The 21016-nt window shown below is 39.8% G+C and overlaps 1 protein-coding gene across 1 annotated transcript in view; it reads right to left on the bottom strand.

Annotated features, from left to right (window-relative positions):
* ofcc1 (orofacial cleft 1 candidate 1) overlaps window positions 1-21016 on the bottom strand; it is a 136809-nt gene that overhangs the window by 49264 nt on the left and 66529 nt on the right. The window contains exon 5 of the mRNA XM_061922501.1: window positions 17556-17715. Coding sequence (XP_061778485.1) covers window positions 17556-17715 — 160 coding nt within the window. The remainder of the gene's footprint in view (window positions 1-17555; window positions 17716-21016) is intronic.

Genomic DNA, 21016 nt, shown 5'->3' on the forward strand with positions numbered 1-21016 from the left:
GGACCGTAGATGGTAAAATTTCTAAATTCCTTGCAATAGCTCGTTGAGAAATGTTGTTCTAAAACTGTTCGATAATTTGCTTACAAATTGGTGACCCTTGCCCCATCCTTGTTTATGAATTACTTAGCATTTCATGCAAGCAGCTTTTGTCCCCAATCATGGCACCCACCTGTTCCCAATAAGCCTGCACACCTGTGAGATGTTCCAAATAAGTGTTTGATGAGCATTCATCAACTTTATCAGTATTTATTGCCACCTTTCCCAACTTCTTTGTCACGTGTTGCATGCATCAAATTCTAAAGTTAATGATTATTTGCAGTTTAAACATCAAATATGTTGTCTTTGTAGCACATTCAACTGAAAATGGGTTGAAAATGATTGGGAAATCATTGTATTCCATTTATATTTATATCTAACACAATTTCTCAACTTATATGGAAATGGGGTTTGTACATCAATCGAGGAAAATGATCAAACTACATACATGGCATACTGTAATTTGATTTAATTTTTCTTATCTTGATTGATTGAAAATGAACACAATTGAGTTGACTGATGAAAATGATCACATAATTCATTCAGAAAATATAAATAACGACACATAAAGATAGAATACTATTAACCGCAACATGTAAGTGTAAAAAAACAACAACATTATGATTCGTACATTTTCAGAATGTGCTTTTTCTATTTTTAAACACAGAAAACAATCTAAAGGTGTCTTTATTTTTAAGTGATCGTGGAGGGATTTTACCAGTCCGGCCCACTTGGGAGTAGATTTTTCTCCCGATCTAAATGAAGTTTGACACTCCTGATTTAGGTTATGAGTGTAGGGGAATATCAACAAATCCATGTGGCGCTGTTAAGACGCGACACCTGTCACCGTCGCCAGAACTTTGCCTCCTTCATCCCCTCCAGGGTGCAGGAAGCCGCCAAGGTTAAAGTCCTGACAGGAAACCAAGTGGCTAAAAACAAAGCGTCAGAATGAATCCGATCTGTCAAGTTTAACCTCAGGAGTTCATGTCCATCTATGCATGTTTCTTACACACATGTTGGTTTCTACGTATTCATGTTGCTTGTTTGCGTTTCTCCTTCTCTTTTCCTATCTCTCAGTCTCATCCCCTCCCTTGTTTTCACTCTCCTACGGAAGCCTGCCCATAGATAATGACATGCTCTCTCTGGATTAATTGTGAGGGACACATTAAGCAATGGCACTGACACTCCCTGTAATTAAAGCGCTCACACCGACAAGTTCATACTGGAACATTGTCTCCTCTCTTGCTTCTACAAATGCTGGCGTGTCGGGGAATTAATAGTGGTGCTTCAAAAAATAATACTGTGTGGAATGGAAACTAAAAGGAGACTAAAATACGTATTTGCTCAAATGGTGCCTTCAATAAAAATGGGAAATAAGAGATATTCAACTTGGATGTCTGACCAAATTAAATTAACCATGATTGTCAATATGCTCAATACTAATCTAGTTTATATATATATATATATATATATATATATATATATATATATATATATATATATATATATATATATATATATATATATATATATATATATATATATGTATTTATATATATATATGTATATATATATATATATATATATATATATATATGTAGGTGTGGGAAAAATCACAAGACTACTTCATCTCTACAGAACTGTTTCATGAGGGGTTCCTTCAATCATCAGGAGATGATTGAGGGAACCCCTCATGAAACAGTTCTGTAGAGATGAAGTAGTCTTGTGATTTTTCCCACACCTACATATTGCGCTCTACCACGGTATCGAGCACTATTCTCTGGATAATCCAATCAAGACATATATATATATATATATATATATATATATATATATATATATATATATATATATATATATATATATATATATATATATATATATACATACATATATATATATATATATATATATATACATACATATATATATATATATATATATATATATATATATATATATATATATATATATATATATATATATATTTATATACAATTAAATTATTCTCAAAACTCGAACGTGCGCCTTAATAACCCATTGCACCTAATGTACGGAATAATTTTGGTTGTGCTTACCAAACCGACGCAATTTTATTTGGCACATGGTGAAATTATAAGTGTGACCAGTAGATGGCAGTCACTTATAAGAGATACATGTAGACTGCAATATGACTCAAGTAAACAACACCAACATGTTATATGTTCCATTGAAAATATAGAACATTACACACGGTGCTCTAAAATCTATCAAAATGTTTTAGTACGACTTTGGTAAGCTATGAAGCTGCACGGCTTGATGGATTGTACTGTGCTTCAACATACGAGTATTATTATGGTGTGTGTATAAGGTAAGATATATTGACTGGCGTTTTTTTTGGCAAAAGCAACTTTTCTTAACTTTTGGTACCTGCTGATCTGTATTTGTGATCTGCATAAGTCCTGAAAATTGGCGCAGGTCCACCTTTGTAGTCCGTGTTAACACCATAGTCGATAAGCTTCTTCTTTTCCTCTATCTTATTGTTATGGGACATTCATCCTCTGTTGTTGCCATTGCTAATATAAAGTAGTGTAAAGTTCTTATTTATATTGGTCAGTAAACTCGCCATGAAAGCCCTGAAACATACCGGTGTAGTGAGTTTACATTATTCACCCAAGGAACTTTAGTTATTAGAGACTTCCGGTCAAACGTTTTTTCACAGGACACATATCCAGCATTGTTATTGCACGAGTGATGCACAAATGAGGAAATGCTGCTCTGTTATTGATTTAAGTAAAGTCTGGATGTCATTAAAACAGTTAGCTCCATCTTTTGACACTGAAGACTGCCCAAAACGGCGCATCCTAAAGCAACTTTCAGAAAACAGCTTGAAGACGATTTGTAAAACATAATCATTGCAACATTTTGGCATAAGAACTATTATTACATGTTATGTAGACCACAAGGAAGTGTTTTCCATTTAGAGAAAAATAAATACAAATTTGACCCCTTTAATGCGCCTTATAGTGCGCATTTTGTATGAAAACAGACCTGACTAGACTTGCTTATTGGCAGTGCGTCTTATAGTCTGGTGCGCCCTAGGGTCCGGAAAATACGGTATTCGTACTGTATAAGGTTTATTATTAGATTTCCCCATTGAAAATAAATAATAATCATAGTAATGATAATAACAAAAATAGCAAACTAAAATAATACTCTTTTTAATAATAAAAATAAGTTTTATTAATAACATTTTTTTAAAAAGGTACTCCCAAAACATTTCGCAGAATCAAAAGAAAGCATGAACATAATCATAAAAGGCACATTCAATATACGAATAAAACCACCAAACTATACAAGCGTAAATTAACAAATAGGAATGAAACCTTTTGAAAAAAGGTTATAGGTTACAAAAGCTGCGGACATAAAATTATATACGTGAAGCACATTTTAAGAATGTATTCTATAAAAAGGATAAAAAACCAAAAAATAAAAAAATACATCCAAAAAAAAAAAAAAAATTAAAATGAAATAAATAAATAATTTTAAAAAATAACACTATTCGGATGTGAATAATATTTTTAGCACCATTTTTTATTATAGATAATAATAAACATTTTATGAAGTTAGAATATTAATAATATTGATAATAATAATAATAATATCAATGTTTTTATGCTTTATGCAAATATTAGAAAACACGTAATTGATAAACAGAACAAATAAAAAACAGTCAGCAAGTGTAAAAATAAGATGTTCCCATCATTTTACCTCAATTTCACAAGTAATTCTAAACTCCCAAAATGTCACAGTTTTCATTGATGCAGCATTTATTAGCCAGGGTATTGCATGATGCAGCATTGCAAAATGATTCACCCCTGTTTTGTTTTCACTGTATTATTATTATTATTATTATTATTATTATTATTATTATTATTATTATTTAAGATGCATTTATTAAAGTGTTCAATGCTTTGTCCTTCAGTGGAAAAATTCCAACAGGCTAAGTTAAATATGACAACATTCAATGACCTCATTTTAGAGACAACATTTACTCAACAGTAATTCTTGCACTGGAGCTCCGGCGGTCATGTAGAGTCAGCTTTCAGTTTCCCCCTAATGCGCTTTGTACTTATGTCCATAAAATGTTGCACATTGGAGCCGGAGAAGAAGAATTGTGTGCAATGTGTGTTTCGTCTTCTTATCCCGTGCGCCTTAGTTGGAGCTGACCGCTGCTTTCACACGTTAGTGCTCACCAAAGTCTGTGACCTTTTCAGGAACGAGGCCGCGCGTAGCGTTTGCAGTCATTTCTCATATCGAGCTCCCTAATGCTCAGACTGTGTGGATGCTTCCTGCCTTTGCCTGCCTGCTATTGCCTCAGGCCATCGGGGCCCAAAGCGCTGCCCACTAAAAAAAAAAAAAAAAAAAAAAAACATCCTCTGTAATAGAAGAAGCCACTTTAATGTGACATGGACATGCAGGCACACAAAAAGGTTTGCATGTGTGTATGACTCTACATGCACATGCACCGATGTCATTCAAATAAACACTCAATTGGATTCTAGCTCATGCAGTGAAGCATGCACACGCACGCACGCATGCACACACACACACACACACACACACACACACGCACACACACACACACACACACACACACGCACACACACCATTGACCACAGGTTGGCCCCGCTGGTTTGACCTATGCCACCCAAAAGCACTCAGCTGTTTATGGCCTCTCCCGGTGTTCCTGTGCTGCTGTTATGTGTTCCTGTTTGGGGAGCGCTGGGTTTTATTGTTAAGTGACAGCGGTTCCTGTGTGTTTCGTCACGGCCCGCCTCCCCCTCTGCCTCTGACTGACCCTTCAGCTTCCTCCTCTGTTGCGCAAGGTCAACATAAGCGTCTCAGGTGGTTTGGAACTCCTGGTCACTGTATGATGACCACATCAGAACCCATATGGATTGAGTCGAGTATTTGTGTCAATACGGTATTTTAAAACTAATAATAATAATAATGGATTAGAATTATATCGCGCGTTTTCTATTGTTAGATACTCAAAGCGCTCACAGAGAAGTGGGAACCCATCATTCATTCACACCTGGTGGTGGTAAGCTACATTTGTAGCCACAGCTGCCCTGGGGTAGACTGACGGAAGCGTGGCTGCCAGTTTGCGCCAACGGCCCCTCCGACCACCACCAATCATTAATTCATCATTCATTCACCGGTGTGAGCGGCACTGGGGGCAAGGGTGAAGTGTCCTGCCCAAGGACACAACGGCAGCGATTTGGATGTCAATAGGTGGGAAGCGAACCTGTAACCCTCAGGTTTCTGGCACGGCCGCTCTACCCACTACGCCATGCCGCCCCAAACTAAATACAATCACTGCAGACTCAATTGGGTACACCTGCCTTGTATGGCATTTACTTACTGGATTGAGTTATTGTGTTTTATATTTTTTGCCTTGTAAAAAAAATAACCTAAAGTTTGCAAACTTGCCCAACTTTTTGATGATCTTTTTCTTTTTTTACAACTCTGCAGATCATGGGTGTGTGGGAGTGACAGGAAGAAAAGCTTGTGGAGAAGTATAACTGTAACTAGTCTCTGAATATAAGACGGCGTATCGTATAACCTGCTGATAACCAGCGTCCACAATAGTGTACTTGTTTTTTATATATTTCTTTTGGCAGTTAACAAAAAAAAGTATAGTTATGCAAAACACAAATAAATATATAATCTATGCAAAAAAACTACTAATTATATATATATATATATATATATATATATATATATATATATAATAAAAAAACTCACCCCAGTGGGTTGTCTGTGTCAGCCTCAAGCTTGGGTCCTCTACCAGAGGGTTATAAATGATACATGGGTTGTACTTGTATAGCGCTTTTCTACCTTCAAGGTACTCAAAGCGCTTTGACACTACTTCCACATTTACCCATTCACACACTGATGGAAGGAGCTGCCATGCAAGGCGCTAACGAGCACCCATCAGGAGCAAGGGCGAAGTGTCGTCCCCACAGTATCTTGGCTGTTCCTCGGACTGTGCTCTTTTTGACTGAGGCTGGTCACTCGAACGAGTATGACGATCCTCCTGGTAGGGGTGTATCCCTTTATGGAGGATGCCTGTGCGTGACCTGGTGTTAGTATAGTACCGCGATACTAATGAATCATTTTCGGTACGATACCGTCTCTGAAAAGTACCGGTCCAGCACTCTCCCGCGCCCGCGTCAAATTAAGTCACGTCGTGTCATTGCTGGTGTACGAGGAGAGGAGCATGTTCGGCGGAACACAAGGAGTACTTACAAGCAGACACAGTGTGTAGACAGAAAAGGGAGAACGGACGATAAAGGTGACGTTATAACACTGAAACGCCCTGAGGAAGAGGTGCTTTAAGACATGGCTAGCTAACTAGCGGCTAACGTCTATCTGCCGTCGGCAGTGTTTTAGCGACTACTAAATCACTAATCCTGGTCTCCATGGCGACAAATACAGTACGTTTCTTACAAGTATCATCCCTGCAGGACGAGGAATAGTTTAACATGCTTCACTACACACCGTAGCTCACTGGCGTCAAAATGTACACAAACGCTTTTGGTGGATCGAGACCTAACATCCAGTGTGATGATATCAAGTACAGGCACATATCTAGTCAATACTATGATAATGTTGATATTTTTTGGTATCACAACATCTGCTTTTGTTTCTAAAAAATGGACATTATGTTTATAAACTCAGGAAATATGTCCCTGGACAGTTGAGGATATGACCAATATATGATCCTGTACTTGGTATCGGATTGATACCCAAATTTGTGGTATTATCCAAAATGAATGTAAAGTATCAAACAACAGAAGAATAAATGTGACAGTTTGACTCCACCCTGTCACTGTTTGACCTTTAGGCTTCCTCTCAAAGCGTGCACATTTGTTAGGAAGCTCAACATTGACAAACCACAAACATTCAATCGTGTTAGTGAAAAGCATTTTTTTAGTCAGTGGAAAGCATGCTCAACAATTGTAACCTGTCACTCACCATGGCTCTGAATGTGTGGCTAAAAGAGTCAGGGTGGGGCTGAGGGATTTATATAGGTGAGCACACCTGCTTTGACTAATTAGGCCTAATTTGGGCCGAACCATGATTGTCAGGAGCTGGGTGTTGCGGAGGGACACTGGACATTTGAAAGTTGTGTTGTTTAAGCCTAAATACACTCCGCACAAAAATGACTGCTTTACAAATACACAAGTACTACGTGAATACTTTTTAGACATCCATCCATTTCTACCGCTTATCCCCTTTCGGGGTCGCGGGGGGCGCTGGCGCCTGTCTCAGCTACAATCGGGCGGAAGGCGGGGTACATGTGATGGTTATTTATGGTGTAATTTACAAAAGAACTGTTCTTAAAGGGGAACATTATCACCAGACCAATGTAAGCGTCAATATATACCTTGATGGTCCAGAAAAAAGACCATATATTTTTTTAACCGATTTCCGAACTCTAAATGGGTGAATTTTGGCGAATTAAACGCCTTTCTGTTTATCGCTCTATTTTTGCGATGACGTCAGAACGTGACGTCTCCGAGGTAATACGGCCGCCATTTTAATTTTCAACACATTGCAAACATTGGGTCTCAGCTCTGTTATTTTCCGTTTTTTTGACTATTTTTTGGAACTTTGCCTCGTCGGTGTGTTGTCGGAGGGTGTTACAACACTAACAGGGAGGGATTCAAGTTGCACCACTGGCCCGAAGATGCGAAAGTGTCTGCCGCCAGACCCCCATTGAATGTGCCAGAGTGTCTCCACATTTTACCGGCGATGACAGACATGGCACAGAGATGTATGGATAACCTGCAGATGCATTTGTAACGATAAAGTCAACAAAATCACAAAGGTGAGTTTTGTTGATGTTGACTTATGTGCTAATCAGACATATTTGGTTGCAGCGTGACTGCCAGCTAATCGATGCTAACATGCTATGCTAATCGACGCTAACATGCTATTTACCGGCGGTGCTAAAGCAGACATGGCACAGAGATGTATGGATAACCTGCAGATACATTTGCAACGATAAAGTCAACAAATTCACAAAGGTGAGTTTTGTTGATGTTGACTGCCAGCTAATCGATGCTAACATGCTACGCTAATCGATGCTAACATGCTATTTACCGGCGGTGCTAAAGCAGACATGGCACAGAGATGTATGGATAACCTGCAGATGCATTTGCAACTAAATTATGTTTCCTTCCACCCACATTTAATGCGAAAAAAACACTTACCAATCGAAGGATTCAAGTTGCTTCAGTGTCACGAGATGCGAAAGTCCTGGTCGTTTGGTCCGCACATTTTACCGGCGATGCTAACGCAGCTATTCGGCCATGCTATGGCTATGAATAGCGTCAATAGCTATTGGCTCAATAGCTTCAGTTTCTTCTTCAGTACTTTCATACTCCAACCATCCGTTTCAATGCATGCGTAATCTGTTGAATCGCTTAAACCGCTGAAATCCGAGTCTGAATCCGAGCTAATGTCGCTATATCTTGCTGTGCTATTCGCCATTGTTTGTTTACATTGGCAGCACTGTATGACGTCACAGGGAAATGGATAGTCGCATCGCAAAAAGCGAGAATCAAGCACTTTAAAGCTTTTTTTAGGGATATTCCGGGACCGGTAAAATTTTGAAAAAAATTTCAAAAAATACAACAAGCCACTGAGAACTGATTTTTATTATTTTTAACCCTTTTGAAATAGTGATGATGTTCCCCTTTAATTCCCCTTGTCAAATTGGTCCCAGATAGTGGTTGGGGCCATGAGCTATTTAAGTGGGAAAATGCAATTTTTCTGCCAGTCTGCTGTCTGTCACTATCAGAGGAGGTTCTCTGTCCTAAACAAGAGTTTCGGTCTCCATGCATCAAACATCTATTGAGATTTTGGGTGCTTTGTTTCTTTCTCCTAATGTTCATCTCTTGACACTTTTGGGATTTCAATCAATGTTTGTGTACTTTTACCCACTGCGTGCCTTGCCATCCTTGGTTTGAAAGTCTGGTTTGCAAAGGTTACATTACCTTCACCCGAGGCGGGGTGTGACAATAAGTGATTATTAAATTTTAACAGAAGTGTAGATAGATTATGTTAAAATAGAAACTAAGCAGATATTAACAGTAAATGAAGAAGTAGATTAAAAATTCATTTTCTACCGCTTGTCTTTAATAATGTTGAGAAAATAATAGGTAGATAAATGGCAATATATGTTACTGCATATGTCAGCAGACTAATTAGGAGTCTTTGTTTGTTTACTCTGCGATGAGGTGGCGACTTGTCCAGGGTGTACCCCGCCTTCCGCCCGATTGTAGCTGAGATGGGCGCTAGCGCCCCCGCGACCCCAAAAGGGAATAAGCGGTAGAAAATGGATGGATGGATGTTTGTTTACTTACTACTAAAAGACAAGTTGTTTGGTATGTTCACTATTTTATATAAGGACTTAACTGCAATAAGAAACATATGTTTGATGTACCCTAAGATTTTTTGTTAAAGTAAAGCCATTAATGCATTTTTTTTGTGGTACCCTTTATTTAGAAAAGTACCGAAAAGTACCAAAATAATTTTAGTACCAGTACAGGTACCAAAATATTGGTATTGTTGCAACTGCAATTGCATCTTCACTGTCATTGATGACAGCGGCATAAATAATAAAACAGGTGAGCCTCCATCTTCAAGCTATCATAACAGCTGCAATGTGCACTGAAGGATGCATCCCCTACAAACCACACGGCTGTTGCAAATCACCTTGGGTGTTCCCAAATTTGCCTGCCGAGGTAATCCATTAACTAGACACGCGAAGACAAACGGCACGGCGGAGTGTTGATGCAATCAGGTTGCGAAAACATCTCCGGGGCCACGGCGCCAAACCGCCTCTTAGCCATCCTCCTGCTTTCTTTTTAATCTGCCCTCTCCTTCAATTACCCCAATGTCAGCACCACCGGGAAACTTTGCATGTGGATGAATTAGTAGCAAACAAGGTTTTCAGCAGGAAAGCCGACGCTCTACTCTGTCATTGTCATTGCAGTGGCTCTGACTAAACAGTTTGCGCACCTGTTTAAGTATTACTGGATTTAACGCCTCCCTTCTAGGTACGGTGATCCAAGGGAGGGTGACAGGAGACAATTAATAAGGTCCGCCTGCATCACTTCCTTTACATAATTAATGGGGCTCATTACTGAAGCCGTCATAGCTCTCTAGAACCCTCCGTAACTCAGAACATTACAGCATTAGAGACATTGGGGATGGGAAGATTCTTGTCCATTATTAAAGGCCTACTGAAACCCACTACTCCCGACCACGCAATCTGATAGTTTATATATCAATGATGAAATATTAACATTGCAACACATGCCAATACGGCATTTTTCGTTTACTAAATTGCAATTTTAAATTTCCCGCGAATTGTCATGTTGAAAACGTCGCGGTATGATGACGGGTATGATGACGCGTGCGTTTGATGTCTCGGGTTGTAGCGGACATTATTTTCCGCCCCGATCCAATCTATAAGTAGTCTGCTTTAATCGCATAATTACACAGTATTCTGGACATCTGTGTCACTGAATCTTTTGCAATTTGTTCAATTAATAATGGAGAAGTCAAAGTAGAAAGAAGGAGGTGGGAAGCTTTTAGCCTTTAGCCACACGAACACAGCCGGTGTTTCCTTGTTTAAAATTCCCGAAGGTGAAGCTTTACTATGGAACAGAGCGGTCAAGCGAGCATGGATCCCGATCACATGTCAACCGGCATTTTTCGGTGAGAAAATTGTGGTAATAAGTCGTCTCTTACCGGAGACATCGGCGGAGCTTCCGTCCTGCTGCAGCTGTGTGACTTCCCTCAGAGACACTGGGTCAACACACCCGTGGCCATACCCCTCCGACTATCAGGTACTATTTAATCTCACTAAAACACTAGCAACACAATAGGCAGATAAGGGATTTTCCAGAATTCGATCAATCCATCCATTTTCCTACCGCTTATTCCCTTTTGGGTTCGCGGGGGCGCTGGCGCCTATCTCAGCTACATCTTAGTAAATGTGTCTAATAACATCTGAATCGCTCCCACTGCAATCACCTTTTTTTTTTTATATATATATATTTCTAGTCCTTCACTCTAAATTTCCTCATTCACAAATCTTTCATCCTCGCTCAAATTCATGGGGAAATCGTCGCTTTCTCGGTCCGAATTGCACTTGCTGCTGGAGGCTATGATTATAAACAATGTGAGGATGTGAGGAGCCCTACAACCCGTGATGTCACGCGCATATCGTCTGCTACTTCCGGTAAAGGCAAGGCTTTTTTATTAGCGACCAAACGTTGCAAACTTTATCGTCGATGTTCTCTACTAAATCCTTTCAGCAAAAATATGGCAATATCGCAAAATGATCAAGTATGACACATAGAATGGACCTGCTATCCCCGTTTAAATAAGAAACTCTAATTTCAGTAGGCTTTTAAGGTAAGCTTTAGAAATGGGCCATACGGCCTAAAATGTGTATTGAGATATCAGCACCCTGTGATAACAATATACAGTAGAGGTCCAAAGTTTACATACACCCTTAAAGAACATAATAAACAAAGTAGGGGTTTTTAATCCCTAACTTACGGTAATAACATTTAAAAAGGTTATAAATCCATCTTCCTGTAATTGAGGGAAATTTGACCCCCAAGCAAAACATCTTCAATGTGAAGACCATCAACCAGCACGTCTCTACAAATAGGTCTTGCTGCATTTTTTTTTTTTTTTCAGTGTGCAAAAAAAGAGGCGAAAGTTGTGGCTCACAATGCCTTGAGCAGAATATTGCCTTGTGATTGTTTCACTCTTTCTGGTGTTATCAAGTTGGACATTGTTTGGAGGACGTCGTGAACTATGAAAGAATCCCCCCACTATAAATGGCAGAGAAGGCTGGGAATGTGCATGGGACTAGTTTTACTTCAAAGAGGGACAATTGCATGTTGTAGTTTGGATTTGAAATATAACTTTTGTGACACCACTCCTGGGACTCTCCTGACACACCTTGTAGTACTTGATAGATAAACCCCTGTTGGCGAGATGAGATGTTTCTAGTAGTTGGTCATCAGTGTTGCACACATCTCATTTGTTTTTTTGTCTAGATTCTCTCTAAATCTGGTAAGACTTTCAGGCTGTCCCTCGGCATCTCGAAGTTTTAGCTCAGGATTTTCTCGGATGATGCCTGGCACTGTGACCTTAAGATGCAAAAATGGCACCCGGCAACCCAGCCCCACCCTAATCGAGGCTGTCACGGTTGTGCATGGTTACGATTGGCGTGGACCCAGGATCCAGAGGCAGAAGGCGAAGAGCGGCTCAGAAGGTTATTTCATTAAATAAGTATAGGCAGAAGAAAATAATATAGGTTGCACAAACAACAACGTGAGACATACACACATAACAGTTAACCAGCATTAAGGCAGGCGACACTGGTAAATAAACCCTCTTGATTGCCAATCAGGAACAGGCGAGGAGAATAGCGCTCAGATAACCAAAATAAGATTGCTAGAAAAGAAAAAAACTCTGATAAAGGAAAACAAAGGAAAGGGGAAGCAACACAAAGTAGTTATAAATAGTATGCATATAGAATACAAAAAGACAATGAACACGTGTCATTAAGGAAACGCTGGCAAACAAACCCTCTTGTTTGGCAATCAGGGCAGGAAAATCTCCTGATTGACAACCAGGAACAGGTGAGGAGACCAGCACTCTGAATTTGAGGTAAAAACTTTGCAGGACACACAGCACAAGAACTGAGGGGTACAGCAAAATATGGACAGGAAATAATACCAAAACAGAGGAAAACACTACAAAAGTATCTTTTGCTGTCTATTTTTTCATTTTCTTGTCTTTTTTTTTTCTTTTTCTTTTGCTGTTTGGATAAATCTTCCGTTGCAATTATGGACTGAGTGGTAAACTTGGGGTCAAGTAAATATTTCTCACACTGTTGGTCTTGCACAAAACCTGATAAATAAACAATCACTGAAACATATAAAAGGTAAGCCCAAAATATAAACATTATTATTTTACCTGTTTTCTGTTAGCTAAAATCACATAAATATGTTTGGCCGTCCCTTGGTTTAAACGTGCATCCTGTTCAATACCTTTCTAAATGTTCCCAGTATAGTAAAATTAGACACAGAGACCCCGTTTTTTTCTTTTCCCTCATCCCTCCTTTCAAATCTCAGCCAGCTAATGAAGGCCTTGTGGCCGACTCTTATTAAAAATTTCGCCCTTGCCTCTCATATTAATTGAGTTCATAATAAGAAATGCGGGGGATTCATTATTTAATTGCAGGGGCACATTTGGAATGCAGTTTCTGAAATGTATTTTTAATGAAAAACACTACATCCTGACCTAATCATATCAACCCTATTCTATCTAATTAGGGATGCAAAAAATCATTAGAGTTGCAAAATATTAGTTTCAGCTCTCGTCGGGCGGCTCCTTTGCCTTTTTGTTATAGTTATATATTTTTTCCCTGTGCGTTATGAATAGGTAATGAGAGGGGAAAGTGACAAAAATAATTGCACATTGGTAAATTATTCCAATAAAGATATGATTTCTTTTAAAAAGTGCAATAACCCACCGTTAAATGACATACAGATTATGTTAACATGTAATGCTAAATTAGAGACAATAGGAATTTTCCTACATTTTTTTTTTTTTGTATTTCCTTCAGCTGTAATTGTTGATTATAAATAGACTTTGCAATAATACCGGTTGGGTTAAGGTTAAAACGCTGCACAATTTGTTGACAATAGTTTGACTGAAAATTAATGTAGTACCTACATGAATGCTTACTGTATTTCAGAGTTTTTGTAGGCTTATGTGCAAAGAGCAAAAGGGAGTTAATGAAGATGAAGAGCATGTGCCGCTACAAATCCTCCAGACTAAATTAAAGAGGGGCCTGGCCAAGTTCTATTTCCCTTATCTCGACAAGTCACATTTTCACTCGCTTTGCAAAGATTTGACATCGGCGGTGTGGGCTTGGCGCTAATACAACGTCTCACTCCTGTGTTGTCGCCGTTGACCCCGTGCCTGGCTGTCAAATTTCATGGACACCGATATTTATGCAAAGTGTGTGACATTGAGTTGCCCAGCGCACGTTGAGATAAAGGTGTAGCATATTCCTCAGTCTTTTAAAAAAAATTGTATAATGAATAATATGATTGAAATATCACTGGATTATGGTTTTCAAACACTAACCAGGCGGCCTTCTAGTTAGGCTTCTGTTTTGGTAATTATCCTTTGCTAATTACAATGAAGTTAAATACCGCTGAGATGAGTTCCCAGCTTTTTGAAATGTAACTAAAGAAAATGCAATCATTTAAATTGAAACGAGTCTGTGCATTGCCATAATTTATGGACTATTAGTCGCGACTTTTTTCCCAAGCTATATACAATGCTGGGGATACATTTTTCTAGGTTAACATAATTTCTGCCACTTCAATTTAGGGTCACGGTGGACCAATGCAATAGTTTACGTAAAATAAAATGCACAATCACAATCATTCAGTCAGCCATTTAGTGTGTTATGGACTCACCCTTGTCATGAAGAAAAAGAAAGAAAATGCAAACGATGCAGCCCCAATGCCAAAGATAATCGACAAGACCACCAAAAAAGAAAACAACAGCTGCAGCGAACGTAAATCCACCATCTCTACCAGGCCAAGATAGGAAGGAGGAAGAAGAGAAGGATGAAGAAGATCAGGCTCAATGACAGTTCTCGTAGGTTTGTCGTGTTGAGGCACTGTCTTTTGTTAAATTTGTGAATGTTCACTAACGTTTGTGTAAATATTTCATGTTTCATTGTGCATATCTATATCTTATAGACTTTCGCACCCAATATATGTACAAAGTAAAATTATATGGGTGCGGCCTATATTTTTGGTGCGCTCTAAAGTCCCTAAATTACGGTATATTAGACTATATACTGTATTTGCCTGCAACACTACTAATCTTGAACCGCTGCACACAAACGGGTGAAAATGTGTCCAACTGTGCATCTCTACTGTTTCCTGTGCTATTTTTTTTCTGACAAATTCATTAACACCAAAAATTTAATTTGACTTAAAATTTCTCACACAGCTCAATATGCACTCGACAAAACTCTCCCTGTAACTGTAACATTTTTATACAGATCACCACAACATTTTGGGGGACTAAGAAGCAGATGTGTGCAATCTGAGCAGATTGCACACAAAAACATGCCTTTGCAAGGGCACCGGCATGACTTTGCAACTAATAAGTCATTGTGCATTGTCTGATTTCCATAATTTATTAAAGGTATCCTTTTTACATGTAAGCTAGCATGTTTTCCAATTTTTTAAATACATTTTAGGATGGGTTCCGAATTCGATATTGTTTTAGGCACTGACCGAAATATGTCGATACTGCCAGGTATCGGTTTGCGTACAATATAATTAAGTCATTGTGCTCAAGACGTCACGTCCAGTTGTAGACTAAACATCGGTAAAAATACTTGGCGAGGAAACTCACTCAAGCAGCACTCAGAGCAGACTCAGTCAAATTGCTTCTCGATAATGTTGCAATTTGCAATGCAAACAAAGCAAGTATGCCGAATAGAAAACACTCAAACTTACAGTAAGGGTCCACTTTTCAAGATGCTTTAGCTTTATTAACCTCTTTTCATTTCTCTTTGCTGTGTGGGCTTATTAGACCCTAATTAGAATAAAAACTAAAAATCATCTTTTGATTATATGTACTTAGTACATAAGAACACAAATGTGTACTTCATGTGTAGTGAAAGGCAATTTTTTTTTCTGACACTTTTTTTGTCCTAAATTCTATTGTATGCTATACTATTCTGACACCACCAGACAGCAGTATAAGTGGTCATGTGTCGGCATAAGACCGCAATTCAGTAGTTTACACAATTTTGGAAATAAGAGCTAAAAGGTGCTGTCCACGCATGTGGCCACTAGGGCCTCGGTCACATGCATGCTACTGATTAGCATCACCAATTTTACTTGGGATGAGCTACCAATGCTATTTACATGTAATACATGTAGTAGCCTGGATTTACACTGCATGGTTGAAGTTACACAATGTAGTTTAAACAAAAGGCCGGATTAGACCAGTGTTTTTCAACTTTTTTGAGCCAAGGCACATTCTTTTCATTAAAGAAATCTGGAAAACGCTGCGAGCAGAAAACATTAAAACATTTTAACTCAGCAGCTGATATTGACAATAAAAAGTCATTCTCACAAGTGTTGGATACAAATTTAAACCATAACAAAGCATGCATCACTTTAGCTCTTGTCTTGTCACATACTGTCAACGACATGTCACATCACACCGTGACTTATCTGGAGTTTGTTGGTGTCTTTCTCTGCGTAGGGTTTTAGTTCTTGTCTTGCGCTGCTATTTTGGTGACTTTACCTGTTTTGTTGGTATTTTCCCGTAGCAGTTCCATGTCTTCCTTATGCGCTATTCCCAGCACATGCTTTGTTTTAGCAATCAAAACTATTTAAGTTGTCGCTGTCCTACTTTGTGTGGATATTGTTGATTGTCATGTCATGTTCGGATGTACTTTGTGGACGCCATCTGCTGCTCTACACGCTGTAAGTATTTGCTGTCGTCCAGCATCGTGTTTTAATTTACTTTACAGCCAGTTCAGTTTTAGTTTAGTTTTGCATAGCCTTCCCTAAGCTTCAACGCCTTTTTCTTAGCGGCACTTACCTTTTGTTGATTTTTGGTTTAAGCATTTGATACCCTTTTACCTCCACTCAGCCTCCTGCTGTCTTTAAGTATTACATGGTTTCTCCGACACTCAACAATGGCACATTTGCGGATTATAATTACTAGTTTGCAAAGAATAGTTTTAACCTAAATAGGTGAAATTGCATCATCTCCCATGGCACACCAGACTGTATCTCTCGGTGCACTAGTGAAAAACACTGGATTAGACCAAACAACACACCCATGGTGAATCAAAAGACACCCATGGTAAAAATCAATACTACAACATACAGCATTAAATATGGTCTCAATATGGGAAACGGAGGTGCATAGACCAGTAAATAATAAATACAAATTAACCACATTGAGAGTGGTATTGATCCGGGCTTTTAATTGATACTGTCCCTAGTTATGTCATATAAAGTGACAATTAGTCCAATTAATGATAAATGATAAATGGGTTGTATTTGTATAGCGCTTTTGTACCTTCAAGGTACTCAAAGCGCTTTGACACTACTTCCACATTTACCCATTCACACACACATTCACACTGATGGAGGGAGCTGCCATGCAAGGCGCCAACCAGCACCCGTCAGGAGCAAGGGTGAAGTGTCTTGCTCAGGACACAACGGAGGTGACGAAGTTGGTACTAGGTGGGATTTGAACCAGGGACCCTCGGGTTGTGCACCACAAAATTTTGGGGGACTAAGAAGCACATGTTTAATCAACAAAGGGTTAATGATGAGGATTTTCTGTGGAGCCACAAGAAGAGACTTGCTTACCTTGCGCCTCTCGCCATTAAAACCCCTCCATTGCTCCGCCTTCTTGACAATGTAGCTCAGCTCCTGATTGGACAGCTCCAAGTCCTGCGGTACAAAGTAAGTCCCCTCCTTAGCGGTGAGCCTCTGGAAGACGTCCAGAATGCGGCCGTCGTTGTGAAATCTGGAAGGAGTGGAAAAGAAGAAGTCAAAACCATGTGGGAGTGGAAGCAGGAGGGATGCCAGCCTGAATCACTGTCTCTCCTGAGGTCACGTGGGGTCAAATACCTTAGCGAGACAAAACAAGCCGGGTAGCGTGTTGTTTTGCTGTCACTATGGCTTTTTTTTTTTTTAGGACAAGACACAATGGCGAATACACGGATAAAGTGCAAACGGAATCAAATACATCGGCTTGTTGTGTAGGAAGCACTTTGTTGTTTGTTTGTTTGATGCATCTGGTCATGTGTGGGAGTCCAATCCTGAGATGTTCCCGCTTCACTTTCACTTTGAGTCACATGGCGAAAGCAGACGTCGTATTGATCCATAATACAAAGTGTTTCTTTTACACATGGATGCATGCAGCCAACCTTTAAAAAGGAATCAACACGTCTGAATAAAAAAAACAAAAACAAAAAACAGCATTGGCTGACCATCAAAACCAACCGACCTTGCGCCCTTCCATAGAGATTGTAGTCTTTCAGAGGGTAATCAACTCTCACATTCACACAACATGAAGGAAATAGGGATTTATGCATGGAAGTGTTGCTCGGCTTTGAACCCAGCATCATGCCCTGTCTCTCTTGGGATGAACATGTTTGTAGTACCCACTACTATTTCCACGCTATACTTAAATCACTCTTCTGATTGATTCATTTATGCTGACTTTTGCAAAAAAAAAAAAAAAAAAAAGGACATCCATATCTTTGCCTCTTGTGCTTCAAAACGCAGTCTTTGTTGTTGGGAAAGCCCTGCGTAATTGAAATATAGGAGTGATTCACCCATTCTTCTTCAGTATTGTTAAAGGCCTACTGAAATGAGATTTTCTTATTCAAACGGGGATAGCAGGTCCATTCTATGTGTCATACTTGATCATTTCGCGATATTGCCATATTTTTGCTGAAAGGATTTAGTAGAGAACATCCACGATAAAGTTTGCAACTTTTGGCCGCTAATAAAAAAGCCTTGCCTTTACCAGAAGTAGAAGACAATGTGCGCGTGACGTCATGGGTTGTAGGGCTCCTCACATCCTCACATCGTTTACAATCATAGCCAGCAGCAGCTAGAGCTATTCAGATCGAGAAAGCGACAATTTCCCCTTTAATTTGAGCAAAGATGAAAGATTCGAGGATGAGGAAATTTAGAGTGAAGGAGGAGTTCAAGTACCTAGGAGTCTTGTTCACGAGTGGGAAAAGAGTGGATCGTGAGATCGACAGGCGGATCGGTGAGGCGTCTTCAGTAATGCGGACATTGTATCGATCCGTTGTGGTGAAGAAGGAGCTGAGCCGGAAGGCAAAGCTCTCAATTTACCGGTCGATCTACGTTCCCATCCTCACCTATGGTCATGAGCTTTGGGTCATGACCGAAAGGATAAGATCACGAATACAAGCGGCCGAAATGTACTCAAAGTAAAGCCGCTGCTCCTCCACATCGAGAGAAGCCAGATGAGGTGGCTCGGGTATCTGGTCAGGATGCCACCCGAACGCCTCCCTAGGGAGGTGTTTAGGGCACGTCCAACCGGTAAGAGGCCACGGGGAAGACCCAGGACACGTTGGGAAGACTATGTCTCCCGGCTGGCCTGGGAATGCCTCGGGATCCCCCGGGAAGAGCTAGACGAAGTGGCTGGGGAGAGGGAAGTGTAGGCTTCCCTGCTTAGGCTGCTGCCCCCGCAACCCGACCTCGGATAAGCGGAAGATGATGGATGGATGGATGGACTAGAAAAGAAAAAAAAATAAAAATAAAAGTTAAACAAACGAAAAAAGGCGATTGCAGTGGGAGCGATTCAGATGTTATTAAACACATTTACTAGGATAATTCTGGAAAATCCCTTATCTGCTTATGTGTTGCTAGTGTTTTAGTGAGATTAAATAGTACCTGAAAGTCGGAGGGGTGTGGCCTCAGGGGTGTGTTGACGCCAGAGTCTCTGAGGGAAGTCACGGCAGCTGCAGCAGGACGGAAGCTCCGCTGATGTCTCCGGTAAGAGGCGACTTATTACCACAGTTTTCTCACCGAAAACTGCCGGATGACATGTAGTCGGGATCCATGTTTGCTTGACCGCTCTGATCCATAGTAAAGCTTCATCTTCGGGAATTTTAAACAGGGAAACACCGGCTGTGTTTTTGTGGCTAAAGGCTAAAAGCTTCCCACCTCCTTCTTTCTACTTTGACTTCTCCATTATTAATTGAACAAATTGCAAAAGATTCAGCAACACAGATGTCCAGAATACTGTGTAATTATGCGATTACAGCAGACTACTTATAGCTTGGGAAGGGCTGGAAAATAATGTCCGCTACAACCGGTGTCGTCAAACGCACGCGTCATCATACGAGTCATCATACCGCAAAGTTTTCAACACGACACTTGGCGAGAAATTTAAAATTGCAATTTAGTAAACTAAAAAGGCCGTATTGGCATGTGTTGCAATGTTAATATTTCATCATTGATATATAAACTATCAGACTGCGTGGTCGGTAGTAGTGGGTTTCAGTAGGCCTTTAAGAATATATTAGCGAGGCACAAGAACATACGTTGGACCTCTGCCTTCTGTGTAATTGTTCCGCCCATTGACAAGTACTTTTTACGTAGATGCCGCATTGAGCGCTGAAGTCATGTTGGATATGGCAAGAGTGACCGGAGATGCATCATTCATGTCCTGCAAGAAATTGTACTAACCGGTTTACAGATATGTGTATAATACAACTACGCTACATATGCTTGTAAAGCCTGCTCAGTGGCCTTGAGGTTAGAGTGTCCGTCCTGAGATCGGTAGGTTGTGAGTTGAAATCCCCCCAAGTCATACCAAAGACTATAAAAATGGGACCCAATACCTCCAAGGCTTGGCACTCACCATCAAGGGTTGGCATTAGGGGTTAAATCACCAAAATGATACCCGGGCGCAGCCACCGCTGCTGCTCACTGCTCCGCTCACACCCCAGGGGGTGAACAAGAGAATGGGTAAAATGCAGAGGACAAATTTCACCACGTCTAGTGTGTGTGTGACAATCATTAGTACTTTAACTTTGACTTTAAAGAACATATTGTCTTGGCAGTCTTGAGTTTCCAATTAGTTCGACAACTCTTATTTTCTTGTGATAGAGTGATTGGAGCACATACTTGTTGGTCACAAAAAAAAAATCATGAAGTGTGGTTCTTTTAGGCATTTATTATGGGTCCACAGAAAATGTGACCAAATCTGCTGGGTCAAAAGTATACACACAGCAATGTTAATATTTGCTTACATGTCCCTTGGCAAGTTTCACTGCAAAGAG

Source organism: Nerophis ophidion, linkage group LG15 (assembly GCF_033978795.1).
Source record: "Nerophis ophidion isolate RoL-2023_Sa linkage group LG15, RoL_Noph_v1.0, whole genome shotgun sequence".
In the NCBI taxonomy this organism is placed as follows: Eukaryota; Metazoa; Chordata; class Actinopteri; order Syngnathiformes; family Syngnathidae; genus Nerophis; species Nerophis ophidion.